General features: G+C 46.1%; 1 protein-coding gene across 2 annotated transcripts; it reads left to right on the forward strand.

Annotated features, from left to right (window-relative positions):
• The first annotated feature begins 2022 nt into the window (after nucleotides 1-2022).
• Nucleotides 2023-18821, forward strand: OASL (2'-5'-oligoadenylate synthetase-like). 2 transcript variants are annotated; one of them, XM_070275043.1, is made up of 6 exons: nucleotides 2023-2247; nucleotides 5322-5604; nucleotides 6740-6915; nucleotides 13124-13365; nucleotides 15452-15596; nucleotides 16392-17958. In XM_070275043.1, exons 1-6 carry the CDS (start codon nucleotides 2050-2052, stop codon nucleotides 16431-16433), a joined length of 1086 nt encoding a protein of 361 aa, XP_070131144.1. In that variant the 5' UTR covers nucleotides 2023-2049; the 3' UTR covers nucleotides 16434-17958.
• Nucleotides 18822-19241: the final 420 nt, after the last annotated feature.

The following is a 19241-nucleotide window of genomic DNA, read 5'->3' on the forward strand; positions in this document are numbered from 1 at the left end:
CTCCAACTTCTCAGGACACCCTCACACCTCCACCCCCCACCCCCGCTCTGCCACTCTCTCTGCTTTTAATCTAATCTTCCCCCAGCAGCCAGTGTGATCCTGTTAAAAGAAAAATCAGAGCATGTCTCTCCTCTGCTTAAAAGTCTCCAATGGCTCCCCATTTCCTTCCAGTCAAAGTCTTAGTAGTCTTCAAGATCCCACACCATTTGCCCCTCACGCTTTACCACTCAAACCTCATCCTCTCCCACTCTCCCTCCTTGATCATTCCATTCCAGTCACACTGCTGCTCCTCAGACACACCAGGTACACTGCCACCTCAGGACCTTTGCACTTGCTATTCCTTCTGTCATGAATGATCCTTCTCCCTCAGACATTCATATGGCTCACTCTTCACCTCCTTCGTGTCTTTGCTCAAATGTCTCCTTTTCAGGCCTTTCCAATGGTTATCTGAGACTGAACCCTTAAACATACACACCATGTGGGCACACACAGTACCTCTTAACCTTTTTCCCTGCTTTATTTTTCTGCTTAGCACTTAACCATAACTTTACTTATTTATCCTGTTTATTGTCTGTCTCCACTATCAGAATGTAAGTCCTCTGCAGGCAGAGATTTTTGCCTCTTCACTGCTGTATCTCCAGCACCTGCCCGGCACATAGTGGGCAGCTGACATATTTCTGTTGAATGAATAAGTGAACAGCACTCCAAGATTCAACCCCAGCTCACCTGTCCAGGTACATCTCTGCCCTCTCCCCTCCTTATCCTCCATGCCAGGGCATATTTGACAACTGAGTCCCTGGCACACACCAGGATGGTCCACACTCCTCAACTTCTACCCATGTTGTGCCCTCTTCTTCCTGGCTGCATCCCCAGTCTTTTAAGACTCATCCCAAGCAGGTGTCCACTGACACCTCAGGTGACCCAAAATAAACTCTTCTGCCCAGCTTTCCACCAGGTTTCTGTGCCCTTTTTTCCACCTAGCACATATCACGCTGGACTCTTGGTGTCTCTTGTCTGTCTGCCCCACTGCTCCGGGAGCCCCGTCGGGCAGGAATCATGTCTTATTTTATCTTCTGAGCACAATGTCTGACACCTAGCAGGCACTCAATAGATGTTTAGTGAACGACTAATAATACTTGCATTTACTGAGTGCTTTCTCTGCTCAATGTTCTCATGCTTAATCCACACACAACCTATGGGGTCGGGTGTTATTATTAAACCCACTTTATGGCAAACTATGGGAGAGTCAGAGAGATTAAGAGTCTGGTGGGGTCAGCCCAGTGGCACAGCGGTTAAGTGAGCATGTTCCGCTTTAGTGCCCCTAGGTTCGCAGGTTCGGATCCCGGGTGCGGACATGGCACCACTTGGCATGCCATGCTGTGGCAGGCGTCCCACATATAAAATAGAGGAAGATGGGCACACATGTTAGCTCAGGGCCCGTCCTTCTCAGCAAAAAGAAGAGGATTGGCAGTAGATGTTAGCTCAGGGCTAATCTTCCTTAAAAAAAAAAAAGTCTGGTGAAGGGCCAACTGGAATTCAAAGTCTCTGCTGTTGGACTCTAGAGTTCCCACTGCTCACCCCAACCATGAGCAAGTCCCTTCTCTCTCTGAGCCTCAGTTTCTTACGGCAAGGTAGGGTGACAGGATTGACAGATACCACCGGACCCCGTCCTACTGGGAGATTTGACTCCTCTAGGGTCAATCTCAAACCAATTTCAGTTTCCAAACGTCATAAAAAGGAAACTCTGAAAGCTGAGAATCGAAAGCAAGAGCAGAAAAGTTGGCTGGAAGCCAGGCCTCTTAAGGTGGCCCTAGACCTTCCGGCCTTGGCTCAGCATCCCTCAGTGCCCCTGCCACAGCAAGGGGTCTCCAAGAAGGGGAGCCCCAGGTCTGCCAGTCACCCTTGGTTTCCTCTCCACTCTGGTCCTTTATCCCATATGGTGCTGGAGATCAGCTGAGAAGGAACCCCCTTAAAGAAGGGGGTGTGTCCCAGGAGCTGGGTAGGTGTGTGCTTATATATCTGTCCAGCAGCTATACTCTCAAGACAGAGATGGCACTGACCCCGGAGCTGTATGACACTCCTGCCTCCAGGCTGGACTCCTTTGTGGCCCAGTGGCTACAGCCCAGCCGGGAATGGAAAGAAGAGGTGCTGGAGGCAGTGCGGACCCTGGAGCAGTTCCTGAGGGAGCAGCACTTCCATGGGCAGCGTGGGCTGGACCAGGAGGTGCGGGTGCTGAAGGTGGTCAAGGTGAGACTGGTCCCCTCCATCGCTGGGCCAGGGCTGGGCAGAGCCCAGCACAAGGATCCATGTCCCTAAGGATGCTGGGGACTCCTCACCTCGTTATCTCTAGTCCACGCTGCTCACATCTCAGGACACCCCACTGCACTGCTGCCTTGAGCACAATGAGTCCGATAAGGGAGCTAATAATAATAGTTCACTTTTTGGGGTACACTGGCCTAATCCCTAATGTATATTATCTCCAATCTGTGCCCCTGTGAGGTAGGCACTATTCTTTTCCCATTTTACAGATGAGCAGAATGGAAGCTCAGAGACTTAAGATTCACAACAACTAAATGCAATGCCAGGTCTGTGATTGGATGTTGGTATGAATAGACCATCTGTAAAATACAGTTTGGGGACAACTTGGGAAATTTTAATATGGTCTGGTTGTCGGAAATGTAAGGGAATCATAGTTGATTTTGTTAGGTGTAATAGTTTTGTGGGTTTTGGGGGAAATGTTCACTTTTCTTGGACACAAATGCTCAAGTATTTCAGGACAAAATTCCTTGGTGTCTGTAGTTTACTTTAAAGTGGTTTAGATGAGGCGAATATGGCAAGGAGTTTAGACTCGTTGAATCTAACTGGTCGGATATATGAGTGTTGTTGTATTCTCTGTTTTTCTAGGTTTTAAATTTTTGTTAATAAAAAGTTTTTTTAATGGAAGCTTGGAGAGGTGGGGTGACTTGCCTAAGGTCACACAACTAGTTGTAGAGCTGGAATTTGAACCAGGATCTACCTGACTCCACAGCCAGTCCTCCAGGCTGCCCCCAATGAGATTTTCCCCCACCCCCAAACCCTTCCTCCAGCTTCCTCATGTCACCTCCTGTACTGGCTAGCATCAAAATTCAAGAGGGTCAAAGATAGTAAGGCCCAGAGAATCTGACAGTCTCAGTCAATCTTTCATTTAAACATTAAGGAAACAGGCACAGAGAGAGTGAGAGATGTCCCCAGCTTACGCAGCAAGCTAGTGGTAAAGGCAAAATCAGAATTAGGATTCCTGACTCCCAGCCCACTGCTCTAGTCCCCGCTCTGGGGGGCAGCTACAGGGAAGGATTTAGCAGTCTCAGGCCCCTATCTGTTCTTTACACCACTCCCCAGCCTCTGGGACCTGAGGCCATGTGATTTGGAAGTGAGAAACCACAAGTTTTGACATCAGACAGACATGGGTTTGACTCTTGTCTCCTTCCCTTCCTGGCTGTGTGACCTTAGGCTTGCTGTCTTATCTCTCAAATCCTCTGTCTTCTCATCTGCAGTTGGGGCAACATCATCATCATCATCTCTCCCTCATCAAGCAAATGGGGCAATGCCGGCTCAATGATTAGTGCATGATAATTGCTCAAAAACAAAAGCGTGGTTATAGATTCTCTCCCAAGCTCTCTTCTGGGTCTGGAGCACCAGTGTGAGTCAGGCAGACCCTCCTGAACTGGCACCCTGACAACCTGAGAATGAAGCAGAAGGAACAGGAAAAGTCGGAGTTCTCCCCTTAAGCCATTAAATAATAGCGATACCGAAAGAGCAATGGCCAATGAGAAATAATACTTTATTCGAGCTCTAAACCCTCCTCCAGCCCTGAAAATCTGGGGAGTTGGGCTGGTCCACAGCTTGAGTGGATGATTGTCCTCCAATGAGTTGGGTTTAAATGGTTCAAACTGAAGCCAAGTCATGAAGTCTATTCTAGAATGTTCTTTCCTCTCTGCCTAGGTCTTACCTCTGGGAAAGGTGGGAAGGGCAGTCTAGGTTCAGCCTTCAAGGGCATGTGACCTTCGTCCACATGCAGGGTGCTATCCCCAACTCTCTCACTGGGGCAGAGGCATTGAGTCTGTATGTAGGTGGAAAAGAGAATGGAAAAGAAGGGCAAAAGATGGCGGGTCTCCTCCTCAGAAGCAGGGTGTGGCTCACAGACTTGAGTCAAGAGGAAGAAAGAGGTAGAAGAACCACGCCTGTGTTCTGACTCTATCTGACTCCTGGCTATGAGTCATGGTAAGTTGGTTAACCCCTCACTGCCTCAGTTTTCTCATCTGTACACTGGGGATAATTACACTTCGATCAGTGGGTGTGAAGATTAAAACGTACTGTATGCAGAAAGTGCTTTCAGTGCTGCCAGACACAGTGAGTGCTCAACCCATGATACCCAGATTATAATCAGAGTGCACCAACAATGTGACTCCACCCACAGAAGCGGTAGCCAACCTGAGGTCCGATGCATCCCCAGTAATTCTACTCTCGACCCAGAGAGAGAAAGAGGAAAGGCCAGAGAGTTGTGGGGCTTTGTACACAGAGGCGATATGGGCTAGAGAGCAAATCTAGAATCTTAGAACATCAAAAAGACCCCTTCAAAATCATCCAGCTCAGGCTCCTTCCATCAGATGGGGAAACTGAATCCCAGGCAGCCAAAGGGATGATCCAAGTCAACTAGATGAAGAGGAGGAAGAGAAATAAATTGCTGACTACCTGTGTGCCAGGCACCCCGGCAAGCCTTAGCGCACATTATCTCACCTAATCCTCCCAATAAGTCCATGACTCTGCTCCATCATCACTTTCATTTTGCAGATGAGGAACTTAAGGTGCAGGATAATCACACAGCTAAGAAACAAGGGCAAGATCAAGGTCAAAGTCAGGCTGCCTCATTCCACAGCCCACGGCTCTTAGCCACCAGGCAATTCTGTGACCCCCTTTTTAATGTCACGAAATGACTCAGACCCCCCAGAATTCTCAGACAACCCTGTGGAGTAGACATTACTATTTCCTTGAAGTGGGCATTTCTCTGCAGATGAGAAGATTACGGCTCAGAGCAATGCAGTGCAGTAAATCAGAAGATTGGGCTGGGGAGTGGGGCTGCCAAGTTCAAACCCAGCCTCTACCATGAGTACCCTAGGTGACTCGCTAACCGTCTTGACATCTCAGCTTTCTCACCTGTAAAGAGGAGATATTAATACCACCCACCCTTCCCTCAGTATTGTGTGTGACAATCCACATAAAGAGCCTCAGGGATTGCCCGGCACAGGCAGTGGCCTCCGGGTGACGGGCTCTGTGTTCTGCAGGTGGGCTCCTTCGGGAATGGCACAGTGCTCAGGAACACCACGGAGGTGGAGCTGGTAGTGTTCCTGAGCTGTTTCCACAGCTTCCAGGAGGAGGCCGAGTACCACCGATCCGTTCTAAGCCTGATGCGGAAAAAGCTGTGGAGTTGCCAGGACCTGCTAGACCTCAGGCTCGAGGAGCTGAGGGTGGTCCAGGGAGTCCCCGATGCTCTCGTCTTCACCATCCAGACCTGGGGGACGGCGGAGCCCATCGCTGTCACCATGGTGCCTGCCTACAAAGCCCTGAGTAAGGAGAGGGGAAGCCCACCTGACTCATACCCCTGCCCTCCTGGGAAACTTGCACCTCCCCCACCTCTCATTCATGGCTACACACAGACACCTGCACTTGTCCATTCAATCCACGTCCTGTGCTGGGTGCTGGGCAACCGCAGGGTGCCGGCCTGAGCCAACTCTAGCTGTCATGTGGCTCAACTTGGGAAACAGATTTATCAAGGAATCACGCAGATAAATATATGATCATGAGAGGAAGGGAGACCCACAGAGAGAAAGAAGTTAGAAGGGTAACCTCAGATGCTTTTGTAGCTCTTACCATGGGTGCAGGGGCCTGTCATTGTTCAGGCTTTTCCAGAAGCAGATGCTGAGATGAGGGTTTGGGGACAAGGAGTCCCAGGAAACGCTGGCAGGGATAGTAGGGAAGTGAGACAGGGAAGGGAGGGGCGTCACAAAGTGCATAGGGAGCAAGTCACCATGGTGAGCAGCTGGGCTTCATGACCCTGGAGAATTCTAGGCAACAGCGTCGAGCATGCCTCAATTGGAGTGTTCATCCCCCAACTTCCCACCAGCCACGGGCTGAGGGCTGCTGCCTGGGAGAATTAACTCACCAGGTTTGTCTCCAGGCAGAGTCCTCGGTGTTTGAAGTAAACAGTATCAGCCACACGCCCAGACAACACAGGTTTCACCTCGTGTGCCAGCTCCTATCACCTAGAGTGGCTGCAGGGAGTTGCTCTGTGGAGAAGGAGTCAGAAATGGGCTCTCATCTGAGCAACAGAGAGACTGCCCGGCTGCCTTAGGGCTGCGTGCTGGGAAGGACACGCTTCGGCTTTCTTGTCTGGAATCAGTTCTCCTCTTCGGGTGTCAGGAGGTTGAGAAAGAGATCCAAAACAAACAGTAAGGGAAACCAAGGGTGTTGGGGACATCAAAAAAAGACAACAGTCCTTGAGTGGCCTGAGGTCTGGAAATCCCACTTTCAGGTCTCCAGAAAGACAATCAAGCAAAGCAAACCTTTATTCTCTTAGGCTATGAGGTCTCAGGTTCCCCTGGAGAGAGACCCCCAGGCGTTAGCAGACTCCCTCCCACAGACTACTTATCAATCTGGGGCCTCCTAAATCCCCACTCTCTCCCTTTTCTTCCTCTCACCTCAGGGCCCTCTGGTCCCAACTCTCGGCCACACCCTGAGGTCTACGAGAGCCTGATTGAGGCCAACGGTTACCCTGGAAATTTCTCCCCATCCTTCAGCGAGCTGCAGAGAAACTTCGTGAAGCATCGGCCAACCAAGCTGAAGAGCCTCCTGCGGCTGGTAAAACACTGGTACCTGCAGGTGAGGGGGCTGCCAGATGGGGGCAGGAGTGGGAGACGGGGGGGCAGGAGTGGGAGACGGAGGGGCAGGGGAAGAAAAGGCAGGGGCCAGATTTGTCATCTCAGGAAACTGTATAAAGGGGAAATGGAGGTCATGGGGACAGAATGCTGGTCTTTTGAGCTGTAAAGTAAAACGACGACGCAGATGGAGAAGGAGGAGGAGGGAGAGGAGAATGAGAGACAGAGACGGAAGGAAAAAAATAAGGACCAAATAGTATTTCAGTAAACAAGAGCTTGTAATGCTCTGGTTACTGGCTAATGTCAATTTCACCGGGTTCTCTGGATGGTCATCTCAGCTGATTAAGGAATAACAAGAGGGAAGATTAATTTAATTCCACCCTGCACCACTTCCCCCTCCAAATGATCCAGTTCCTGAGTATCAGGACCATTACTGAGTAAATACGTTCGTAGTAGCTACTTTTTAGATTTCACACGTAATGTCTGCATGGTACCCAGTATACTTCAAAATATCCGGATGAACAGAGTCATCTAAACTTATGAAAGGAAGGCTCAGAAACAAACACAAAAATTAGAAAGAAAATGCTTTATTTAAAAGGGAAAAAGAGTCAGATTTTAGAAAGATTGGCTCAGTTAAAAAAGAAACAAATATTTAAACAAAAATCAGAAAATTACCAAGGTTATTAAGTTTATAGTTAGTCCGTTTATGGTGGGGAAACAGCAATTTTCTTGCATGACTATCATATCAACCAAGGTCGTGGTACGTCTTCAGACATTAGCATCGCCACAGCCAAGAATAAAATTGTTTTTGTTGTAAGTCAGCCGCTTACAGGAAATGATCCAGGTTTTGCGGATTTGGAGAACTAGAACTCAACAGAATGATCCGTTTGCTTGCTTTGTTTGTTTGTTTCAGGGTGCAAAGTGTTTTCCTCCTGCATATGATACGCGCTTTTATTTGTAACGCCCACAGGGCAATATTTCAGCTTTACTTATATAGCCATTCCTTTTGTTCAAGTCTCTGCCCCTAAGATAACAATTTGACTACATGTGGCTTTTTGAAACAGTTTTTGATTCAGTATTATTAATTTGATGTTTTCTCTTATTTGACAAGTTGTATTCAGTTATGTGTTACAAGATGTGTTGATCAATACATACGGACATAAAGAGCTCATAGCGTATGGTGAACAAGACGCGAGCCCCATGATGCTAAGAAGGTTAATAGTTCTCTTTTGTCTGGAGGATTTGTCAAGTCCCTGGAGTCATCCTTTACTTTCATGGCTCAGAAGTATTTTCTTGCTCTTATCAGTTCAGCTACTGGGGTCAGGGACCAAGGCACATCGATTTAGCTTCTCCAGGTTTCAGCGGTCAAATTTTAACTGTAAGGATATCACAGAGCACAGAGATGTCCACGTTAGTTAATGCTGTGGCCTGCCAAAGAAGTGTTGTTTTTACTCCCTGTAATGCTGGGTTTTCCTGAGCCTTCCAACAGTATCAGATCAGATTCTAGGAGGGACTTGATAAACGTCATTTCCCCGAAAGAAAAGACATCCTTGATTTTGTTTTTTTATTTACCAACAAATGAATGTTTATTTTTTCTATTTTGGAGTACTTAATTCAATGCACTTCTGGGAATGAGATGGGACTTTCCCCAGTGTTTCGGTTGAGGTTTTGACATAAGTTCTTTGTCTGTTTGTTTTAGGGGATTTTTTTTTTTTTTTTTTTTTGCCATCTTAACTGTATAATTCAGTGGCATTAATTACTGTCACATTGCTGTGTAAACATCACAACTATCTATTTCCAGAACTATTTCATCATTCCAAACAGAAACTCTGTACCCACTAAACATTAACTCCCCACTCTACCCTCTCCCCAGCCCCAGGCAACCACCATTCTACTTTCTCTCTGTTTTTAAAAAAGAAATAGGCCCAAAATGGAGTCACTTGTGCTAAGCCCCACCTCAGCAAACCAAGACTTAATACCAACCTAACTGCAGTTTCAGCCGCTCCCAGGAGTCTAACCTTTAACCAGTCAATCTGGAATTATCTGGTCAGTGCTAGTGAGGTCATCTGCCTGATAGACCCAAAAATCCCCCAAAGGAGGGTGACCTTGCCTGAAACAATCCACTCTTTGCTGGAATAACTTCCTTCCTTATTCCTAGAATAACTTTTTAACACTATGAATCTGCCTATTCTAAGTCCCTTGTATGAGCGGAATCATACGATAACTGTCTTTTTGGTTGGTCTTAATCTGTCCTTGATTCTTAACATTGGGATTATCATACCTAACTGAGTGAGATTTCTGGCATGAATACAAATTTTTTTACAAATTTGATTTATTATTACTGATTTGTTGATAAACTAATTTATCTAATTCTATCCTGGTAGGAAGGAGGACGAATTGTTATTGAACTTGTGTAAATATGACATAGTCATGAAAAAGAAATTAACAAATTCACTTTGTGAATTTTTAACTGCCATGCTGAATAGTTTGTAAGCAGGGCCAATTTCTATATGTTATTATTTTACAGAATAATTATCGTTTTTCTGAGGATTTGTTAGTTTATAATCTATAGTAGGAATTTTTTTATTCTGAGGTGTCAGTTAGAATAGTTTAATATTCCAATAAAATATCCAAAAAAATATCATTTAAAGAATGTTTAATCTTAGTTTGCACAATTATAGCCCTAAATTGAAGACAGTAGATAGATTAAGAAGAAAGAAAGTGTTTTTTTCTCACATAGACATCAAAAATAGAACATTAACTTGGGAATTAATTCTTGTTTTGTTGATCTTTTTTTAAGCAATCGGCTTTTAGGAAGTCATCTGCTTCTGGAATAAAAGAGTTTGGTGAAATTCTGACTCAGTTCCCTTTGGTGAGGATATGAGCCTTCACCCATGAATTTGTTCCCAGTTACACTCCATAAATTTCCTATAGTGGAGTGGGGAGAAAGGGATCTACCCACAGATAGATTATATTGTAATCAGATAATTCTTTTGTAGAATGCTCTTTTCATTTACATACATAAAGACCAAAAGAACTGGCAGCTTTGGATGTATCGCTTTAATTATGGGTCAAAACTAAACACAACGGAAAATCCACCTTTCAGGCAGCTCCTAATCTCATAGGGGTGTTTTCTAGGAGTCACGGACACACGCTTATGCCCGTGTGTGTGTCCATGTATGTGCATGCTCACGTGCACGTGCACAAACACACACACAGAGACAAGTTTATAAGTGACTTAAATTCATAATAGCATGCAAGACAACAGTAGTGAGGCCCCCGGGAGATAGCCCAGAGTTCTCAAGACAAACAGACCAAAAGAGAGAGAGAGAAAAACAAAAAATACGATCAAACTTGGTAATTGACTGTTTGCCACCCAGCAGAGAATAGATTCCTGCGGTTTGTCTGCCAATAGAGACCGCCAGATGTCAAATCATAAAACCAGATTCACGGATTGTTGTCACCAACAGGGACATAAGTGGCCCTCTATAGATAAGAACAAGAACGAGAATTAGACTCGGCTAAGAATCAAATTTAATCCAGAATCAGAAACAGAAGCAGAGTTTGTGGTGGGGGGGAGGAGAGAAACATCAGCAGGAGTCGAAGCTGTTGCCATAAAAGGCTCACCCTCAGAGTTGCACAAGGGGCACATCCGAGTGTAAACAGCCACGCAATGCATTTCTCCAGCAGCACAATTTCGTCAGTTCTGGAAATACGTCCCCCTGGACAATCTCAGCGAGACCTCCAACTGCACTGAGAAACTAAGAGACAAAAACCATTTATTAAATAAGAACTTGCAGAGAAATTGCAAGGGAATCAGACTGCAGAAATTAAGGCTTAATCCATGGGTATTTAAAGAAAAAACGATTACCAAGATTACTGGGTTTAAAGTTAGTCTCTGTTAATGGTGGGAAAATACCAATTTCCTCACACACTTACCTTATCCAGAAAGGTCATGATGCATCTTCAGACAAACAACATTGCAGAGGCAGAGAAATCCAAAATGTGAAGAAATCAGAGCATCCCTGAACATCAGCACTGGAAGGGAACATAAGTCTTTTCTTCTGGGTTTTTTGTTTGTTTGTTTTTCTGTGTGTGTGTGAGGAAGATTGGCCCTGAGCTAACATCTGTTGCCAATCTTCCTCTTTTTGTTTTTTCTCCCCAAAGCCCCAGTACATAGTTGTATATCTTAGTCGTAAGTCATTCTTGTTCTTCTATGTGGGACGCCACCACAGCATGGCTTGATGAGCAGTATGTAGGCCTGTGCCCAGGATCCCAACAGGCAAGCCCTGGGCCACCAAAGTGGAGCATGTGAACTTAACCACTCGGCCATGGGGCTGGCCCCCCTGGTTTGTTTCTTTTGTTTATCATTTAGATAGTCTATTGAAGACCCTAAAAGAAATTAAGGGCTCATTTTTCCTAAGGCTTACATCTTAGGATTTATTTTTTTCCTAAAGTTTTTTAACTTACTAAATTTCATTTCTCCTCTATTCTGACTCATAACTAACATACATACCACCATACTCCCAACTTTATCATCAGTGTACTTATTTTGGGCTTTTTTCTGAGGAGGATCATCCCTGAGCTAACATCTGTGCCAGTCCTCCTCTACTTTGCATGTGGGACGCTTCCACAGCTTGGCTAATGAGTAGAGTAGGTCTACACCCTGGATCTAATCCACCAACCCAAGCCACTGAAGTGGGACGTACAGACCTTTAACCCCTTGTCCACGGGGCTGGCCCCCAGGATTTATTTTTATCTGCATTTTATGTATCATCTAAGTTTTATGAATCCCACTAATAAAATCCCACTAGTACTGGAGAAAATAAATTGTATTGCTATGAGTTTAAATTCTTGACAAAATTATAATTCTGTTAGTTAAGATTTACAGTATTAAATGTGAATTCACAAAATGTTACAAAAACTTGTTATACAATAATTTTTATAAAAATTTATAAATAAATTTGAATTCAATTAAAAAAATTTTGTTAAGTCAAGGATAAATTTGCTTTTAGTGAGTCAATGACTTATAGGAAAGCTCAAAGCTTCATTTATTTTGGGGGCTAGAACTAAACAAGACGACCCTGTTTTTGTTTGTTTCGAGGTCAAAGTGAGTTTTTTTCCCTTTGACTGTGGAGTGTGAAATAATACTTATTTATAATGGCCACAGGACAAGATGTCAATTTTGCTTCCACAAACCAAATAGCTGGATATTTGACAGAAATTTTCACTTTCTAGCTGAATAACAGAAAGATTCCTAAGACAGGAAGTGGCTGGCCTCAGTTAAGATGCTTTCTTTTGCAGCTAACAGAAAAACCAACTCAAACTGGTTTAACCAATAAAGAGAATTATCAGCTCATGTGTGAAAACCCGTAACAATGGGGAGGGAGTTTCAGGCACTGTTTGGTGAGGGCTCCGGCTCTGTTTCTCTATAATGCTCTCAGCTTCTCTCAACTCTGTGTTAGCTTTGTCCTCAGGCTGGTTTCCCTCATGGTGGCAAAATGGCCATAGTTGTTCCTGCCTTCACATGCACACATAAGAGAGGACTTTTCTTTCAACCACTGAACAAAAGAACTAGGCTTTCCTCAAATTGAGCCAACTTAGGTCACATGGCTTCTCTTGAACCAATCATTTGGCAAGGAGAATAGGTTTATACTGATGGCCCTGACGAGTCAGGGTCCACCCTAGAGTTGAGGGTGGCGTCAATCCCATCCAAACAGCATGGCTAGTATAAATGGAGAAAGAAGAAATGCCTGCTAGAGAGGCAACCCCAGTGATCACCCCAGAATCTCAGCTATTACCTAATCCTATAGTTCCCTGCTCCCATCGCTTTTTTTCTCTTTAGCTAAGAAGCCTTTTCTTTAAAGGAAACTGTTCAGAAGCCCAATACATTAAAATAGATTAAAATGGAGCTGATTGGGCTGGAATGCTGGTGGCGAGCCCATCCTGCTCGCTCCTTGGGACACATCTTCATAACTCCATTCCAGGAATTATGTCAAGCACAGTTTGAAACCCACTGGACTAACGCAGACCTTTAATTCTAAAATGGGAAAACCCATTTAGGGCCAGAGAGGGAAAGTAACTTGGCCAAGATTACACAGCCAGTGGGTGACAGAGCTGAGACAAGAACTTGGACTTTCTGGTTTCTGGTCCAGTGCCATCCTTAGAGAGAATCTTGGGGTCTCTCTCTCTCTCCCCATCTCTTTCAACAGTATGTGAAAGCCAGGTGCCCCAGGGCTGCGCTGCCCCCTCTCTATGCTCTGGAGCTACTGACTGTCTACGCCTGGGAACTGGGTACTGAAGAGAATGAGAATTTCAGGTTGGATGAAGGCTTCGCCACTGTGATGGAGCTGCTCCAGGAGTATGAGTTCATCTGCATCTATTGGACAAAGTACTACACGTTCCAGAACCCAATCATCGAGAACTTTGTCAGAAAACAGCTCAAAAAAGAGAGGTACTGGGCCACTGCTTGCCCACCACGTCTCACAGAGAAAAGGAAGAGAATGGAGGGAAAGGTGGGACGGGGTTTTATGGGTGGGCTTTATTAAGGAGTGAAGCTGCACTGAGATCTCATACTGACACAGCTGACGTCCCAAGTTGGCCACCTTTCAAAATCACCAGGGACCTTAGGGGCTCTAAGCCTTTTCCTTATCCCTCAAGCCACACTCCACTCTAGCTTAGCCCTCTGTCCCCAGAAGACTATTGCAGTGCTTTTTAGTGACAGCATGGGAAAATAGAAAGATTCACAGAGACCCGCGTCTAACCCCAGCTCTGCCGTTTTCTCATCTTTGTGAGCCTCAGTTCCTCATCTGTAAAACAGGAGTAACTGGCACCAACAATGCCAGCCTGTTGTGCAGGGCAGAGAAAATACAGGTGAAGGGCCTGCGGTATCTAGCCCATGGTATATGCTGGAGAAATGCTCACCACTGTAGCACGTGCTGCCAGTGCCCCTCCACATCCCCTGGGCACTTACCATTTCAGTCAAGGCTGGCTCGACCTCCACTGTCTCTACCTGCATCCCTTTGCCTGCGGGTTTTCAGCCTCCCCCAATGACTGGTGGAAGCTGGTGGATAAATACCCCAGCTCCCTCCCATCTCAGTTGCAAGGACTCTCTCTGGGTCATGCGAGCTTCACTGTTTCCCAGGTCCCCCCAGCAGGACTAACTCCAGTTGCCCACAATGGTAATCACCCTGGATACACACATTGGCATCCTTCCCTTCCCACCTCACTTTCCCACTCCCTCCTTGGTACTTCCTGGCATCTCCTTCTGAATGAACCACTTGCACTCAAATCCTCGTCTTGGGATGTAGGGGAACCCAGCCTGAGACAACTCTTCATGTTAGGAGCTCTAGGTCAGTGCAAACAACATCACAAGAATGGTTCCCTTATGTAAGTGCTGGGTCTTTTTTTACAAGGAAGAAAAACCCGGCCTCCTTATGGAAAGAGTTTCATTATAAGGATGCTCAGAAAAATGAGGTTGGAAAAGCATCAGGACCTGAGGCAAACCTATAGAGATTCCCTCTTTCTCTGTCGCTCTTCCTCATTGCCCCCAAGCCCTCTTCCCTCTCACAGCCTCTGCTTCTCTCTCCACATCTGCCCTGCTCCCCTCTTACTCCCAGTTAGCTCCATCATGCTTGGTCCAAATGCCAGAGGGAACCAATCTGATCACCAGGCACACGCCCAGCATATCGGGTCATCTCAAGGGTCATTTTAGGTCAGGCGATCCCATCCCATAGAACAGCTTGGCGCTGCTCCCTAAATATTTCAGGCAGGACTATTTCTGGAAGCCAAGGATGTTGGAAGTGGCAAGTATGGATCTTAAAGTGTCCAGTTCATTCCAATAACTTGTCACATGTTGTCACATAGGTAAGCCCCAGCTGCCTCCTAAGTCAAAAGCTCTTGGAGTGCAAGGGTCAGGTCTTGATCCTGGGCTTGGCATCCAACACACAGGTCACCCCAAGCAACCCAAGGAGGCTATCAGACCCTTTCAAGCCAATATTCTTGAAAATATTCATTTGACATTTATACAGGAGAGACACCTGAAGGCAGCTCAACCTCTGCTCTGTTGAGGCAGAGGAGATGGGCAAGAATCCATGTGCTGGCTGTGAGAACTTAGAGAGGTCTGTGCCTCAGTTTTCTCATCTGTAAAATGGGGGCAACAACAACAATAATAATAGCCACCACCTTATAGAAGTGTTATAAGGATTAAAATAAGTTCATTCACATAGCCTTTGGCTCAGTGCCCACCTGAGCGGGCATCTGTTGTTGCTTCAGTATGCCTTTTGGGGTCTCACCACCCCCACCCCCAAAATCCCTTGCCAACACCTAGAGTACTCTCCTCAAGAGGAATTCTTGGAAATATACTCGTTTCCATCTTGCTACTCTCTGGCAATGTTTTTGGGCCCTCCTTGACTGATGGTTCAGGACTCTGGTCATGGCAGATGCTAGTGGCTTGAAGAGATGGTTGCTGAGAGGGCTTTTTTCTGGCTCGCAGGCCTCCAATCCACAAAGGGCCTGGGTACCCTCTCCCTGTGTTGCAGGCCCATCATCCTGGATCCAGCTGACCCCACCCACAACGTGGCGGAAGCGTACAGATGGGACATAGTCGCTCAGAGGGCCTGCCAGTGCCTGAAGCAGGACTGTTGCTATGACAGGGAGAACCCGGTCCCCAGCTGGAACGTGGAGGTAATGGTCCCTCTCCGGGCTGCCAGGGGCTTGCAGCTCAGAACGAGATAACTGCATTGTGTTTCCTTATTTATTTCTGCGTCAGTGGAGTCAACAGGGCATTAAAGTCAGACAGTTGTGTTTTTTTTCTTTTAAAGATTTTATTTTTTTTCCCTTTTTCTCCCCAAAGCCCCCCAGTACATAGTTGTATATTCTTCCTTGTGGGTCCTTCTAGTTGTGAAAGTCAGACAGTTTGAGGCCTGGCTGCACCATCCACCAGCTCTGTGAACTTGGGGAAATTATCCAACTCTCTGAGCCTCATATTCCTTAGCTTCAAATTCTTGTTTCCCTTTTCTTTCATCTTCCTATAACCTACTGGAAAATCAGTTCCGTGCTCTTGCTACTTCTTTGCATGAGCTGAGCCCAGGCAAGTCAGTCCAGCAGCTGTTTTGTGCCAGCACTGGGCTTGGGGCTGGTGAGGTCGCCAAGAGGGCAATAGTGGTACAGAAATAAGACATGCCCCTACCATCAAGAAATTCACCAGATTTCGCTAGGAAGCAAGTCCTTGAAACAAATTTGCACAAAACTGCTAGAAAGAATGACCAGAGAAGATACTCAGAAAACAAAAAATGCTAAATAATAGTATAATGTGATACCAAGCCTATGGTACAGGCAAAGATCACAATAATCAATTTTATTCACATTGTACTTTACAATTTACAAACCGCTCGACTAGGGACAATTCTGTAAAGTAGAACATTCAAGTATTATTATTATCATGATCTTTATCTTTATCATTATCATCCCCATTTACAGATGAGGAAATCGAGGTTCAGAGAGGTTAAGTTAATTAACTAAGGTCACTCTGCTAAGGGGCAGCAGAATTCACACCCAGGTCTTTGTGGGCTGTGGAAACAGAAAATAAATATTATCTGGAATCACCAGAGAAGCCTCCTTGAAAAAGACTGGGTTTGAAGTGGGCCCTAAAAGCCAAGGAGGGATGCAGACACTCGGAACAGAAGGCATTCCATCCAGGTAGAGGGTCGGCTGGGGGATGAGGGGCAAAGGAATGGAGGTGTGCCCTGGAACAAAAGACTGGCCTGCTTGGAGCAGAGACAGACGCAGAATCAGAGGCTCTCTGATAAGGTGCGGAGATTACAAACAGGGAGACCACCAGCCAAATGAAGCCCACAGATGGGCTGAAAAGTATATGCTTCTGGATTTTCCCTGAATGTGAAAACCATCATGCAAAGATTTTTATCTTCGGACTTAATGCAACCCCTCTCGCTCCTCTCCCTTCCAGAGGGCACGAGACATCCAAGTGACAGTGGAGCAATGGGGTTACCCAGACTTGATTCTCACGGTGAACCCTTATGAGCTCATAAGGCAGGTTAAAGAGAAGATCCGGTGGAGAAGAGGCTACTCGGGCGTGCAACGTCTGTCCTTCCAGGAGCCCGACGGCAAGCGGCAGCTCCTCAGCAGCCACTGCTCCCTGGCCTATTACGGGATCTTCTCCAACACTTGCATCTGTCTGCTGGAGACCATCTCCCCCGAGATCCAGGTCTTTGTGATGAATCCTGATGGTGGGAGCCACGCTTATGCCATCGACCCCAACAGCTCCATCCTGGGCCTGAAGCAGCAGATTGAAGACAAGCAGGGGCTGCCCATGAGGCAGCAACAGCTAGAGTTTCGAGGCCAAGTCCTGCAGGATTGGCTGGGTTTGGGGAGCTATGGTGTCCAAGACAGCAACACCCTCGTCCTCTCCAAGAAGAAAGCCAGAGGGACTCCGTTTCTACCCAGTTAGTTTCCTCTGGGAAACCTCTCTGTGCATTTCTGCCATCTCATCCGGGACTTATTCTGTCAACCACTCCTTCCAGCTTTCTGCTGTGAGGTCCCATGTCTTCACCAACTTTGTAAATGGTTATCCTAGCCCTGATAGTGGAGGACTAAGGAGGGGTGTGAGAGACTAGACATATAAATGGACAATGGCCAGACCATATATGACAATAGAATACTGACCCACAATCTTTGCAGCCACCAGCCAGGAAGCCAAACCACAACCTGTGCAGCAAGCAACTCAAAACAGTGAGGACTTGGTCAATAACTGGGAGCTTCCCTAACCAAGCCCCTTCCAATTTAGGACCAACCGGAGAAAGCCAAACAAGCTCCCTAACCAATCACATGGGATGCTCTGCTTCTAGGTAGCCCACCTCCAGTTTCTCTGCACCAACAACCTCACAGGCTTCCCTGAAGCCTTCTCTTTTCTCCACCACAAAGCTTCCCCATGACCCTGCCTGCCTCTGAGCCTCTGACAAATGCAACGGATGGTGGCTCACTCCCTTGCTATAGCAAGTGGGAATAAATAATCTTTGTTTGTTCTCTACTGGGTGGTCTTCATGTCTTTCCACAGATGCTAATGCTATCCTTGTGGCTGTTGCTTAATCATTTGAGCCCCTCTCAACTCTGGGAAGTGAGGACTGTAGGGAAACTGAGATGAAGATAGGCAAAGTGTGGGAGAGCGAGAATGACGCAGTGTAAAAACATCCCCTCAACTCCTGAAACACACACACAAACAGTACCTAATGGTCCAAGGACTTTAGGAAAATGACAGCATCCTTAATTATCAAAGAACATCATATTACCAGGTTTACTCCAACTAACCAATAAAAAGTTTCCTTTTTCCCCTCCCCTCTTGCCCTGCTTTCTGATGGACTACTTACCATAGAATATAAAATGCACTTCATAATTGGTTCTCAACAGCCTCTGGACAATTTATCAATAGTAACCAATTTCCCACCTCTTCTTGCCTTCAGGGGCAGAAAGAGTGCCTCCTTTCCACAGGAGAGACAGGACAGTCCACCCTACATCTTTTATCCTTTATAATGCTGGATACAGCCAAGTTGTAGGTGGTGGGCAAATTCTTGTTTAGAAAAAGGAATAAGTTGATGTGGATCAAGGCTGCCCCAGGGAAAGAAGCCCAAGGTGTCCTGGCTGACATGCCGATCTATATGACCCAATACATATCTAAAGTTATACGACGACACAATAACCAGACCCCACCTGCACTGATACCATTTAATGACTTTTTACATCATCTTTCCATTGTCTTGTAAAGAAATAACTCACATACCTATGCCTTATAAACTTAGCTTTAACCCTCAACACATTGCAGCTCTTTACTGCCCATGGGTCCTGTCCCCATGCTACTCCATGCTATTTTCTGAATAAAAGAGCACTACCGCCAGACCTTGAGAGTCCAAGAAATCTTTCCTTCAACTCCTCGACTCACCGAGCCCGCATCAAAGTCACCCTCCACTCTTTCATAATAAAAAAGACCAAGGTCAGAGAGTTTATTTTAATAAAATTTTGACACACTCAGCTTCAAAGATAAAACATGAAGCATTCCAAAAACAAAAGTAATTTTGTTCATCCTTCATGTGAAGCATCTTTTTTTGTTTGTTTGTTTGAGGAAGATTAGCCCTGAGCTAACTGCTGCCAATCCTCCTCTTTTTTCTGAGGAAGACTGGCCCTGAGCTAACATAAATGCCCATCTTCCTCTTCTTGATATGTGGGACGCCTATCACATGTGCCAAGCGGTGCCATGTCCGCACCCGGGATCCAGGTCTGTGACCCCCGGGCCGCCGAAGCGGAACGTGTGCACTTAAC

Source organism: Equus caballus, chromosome 8 (assembly GCF_041296265.1).
Source record: "Equus caballus isolate H_3958 breed thoroughbred chromosome 8, TB-T2T, whole genome shotgun sequence".
Lineage (NCBI taxonomy): Eukaryota > Metazoa > Chordata > Mammalia > Perissodactyla > Equidae > Equus > Equus caballus.

Bases quoted from the DNA above. Each gene is read 5' to 3' on its own strand.
- OASL (XM_070275043.1), top strand. From the start codon at position 2,050: ATGGCACTGACCCCGGAGCTGTATGACACTCCTGCCTCCAGGCTGGAC. The intron at 2,248-5,321 runs GTGAGACTGGTC...TGTGTTCTGCAG, and splicing joins GGGTGCTGAAGGTGGTCAAG to GTGGGCTCCTTCGGGAATGG. The intron at 5,605-6,739 runs GTAAGGAGAGGG...CTCTCACCTCAG, and splicing joins GCCTGCCTACAAAGCCCTGA to GGCCCTCTGGTCCCAACTCT.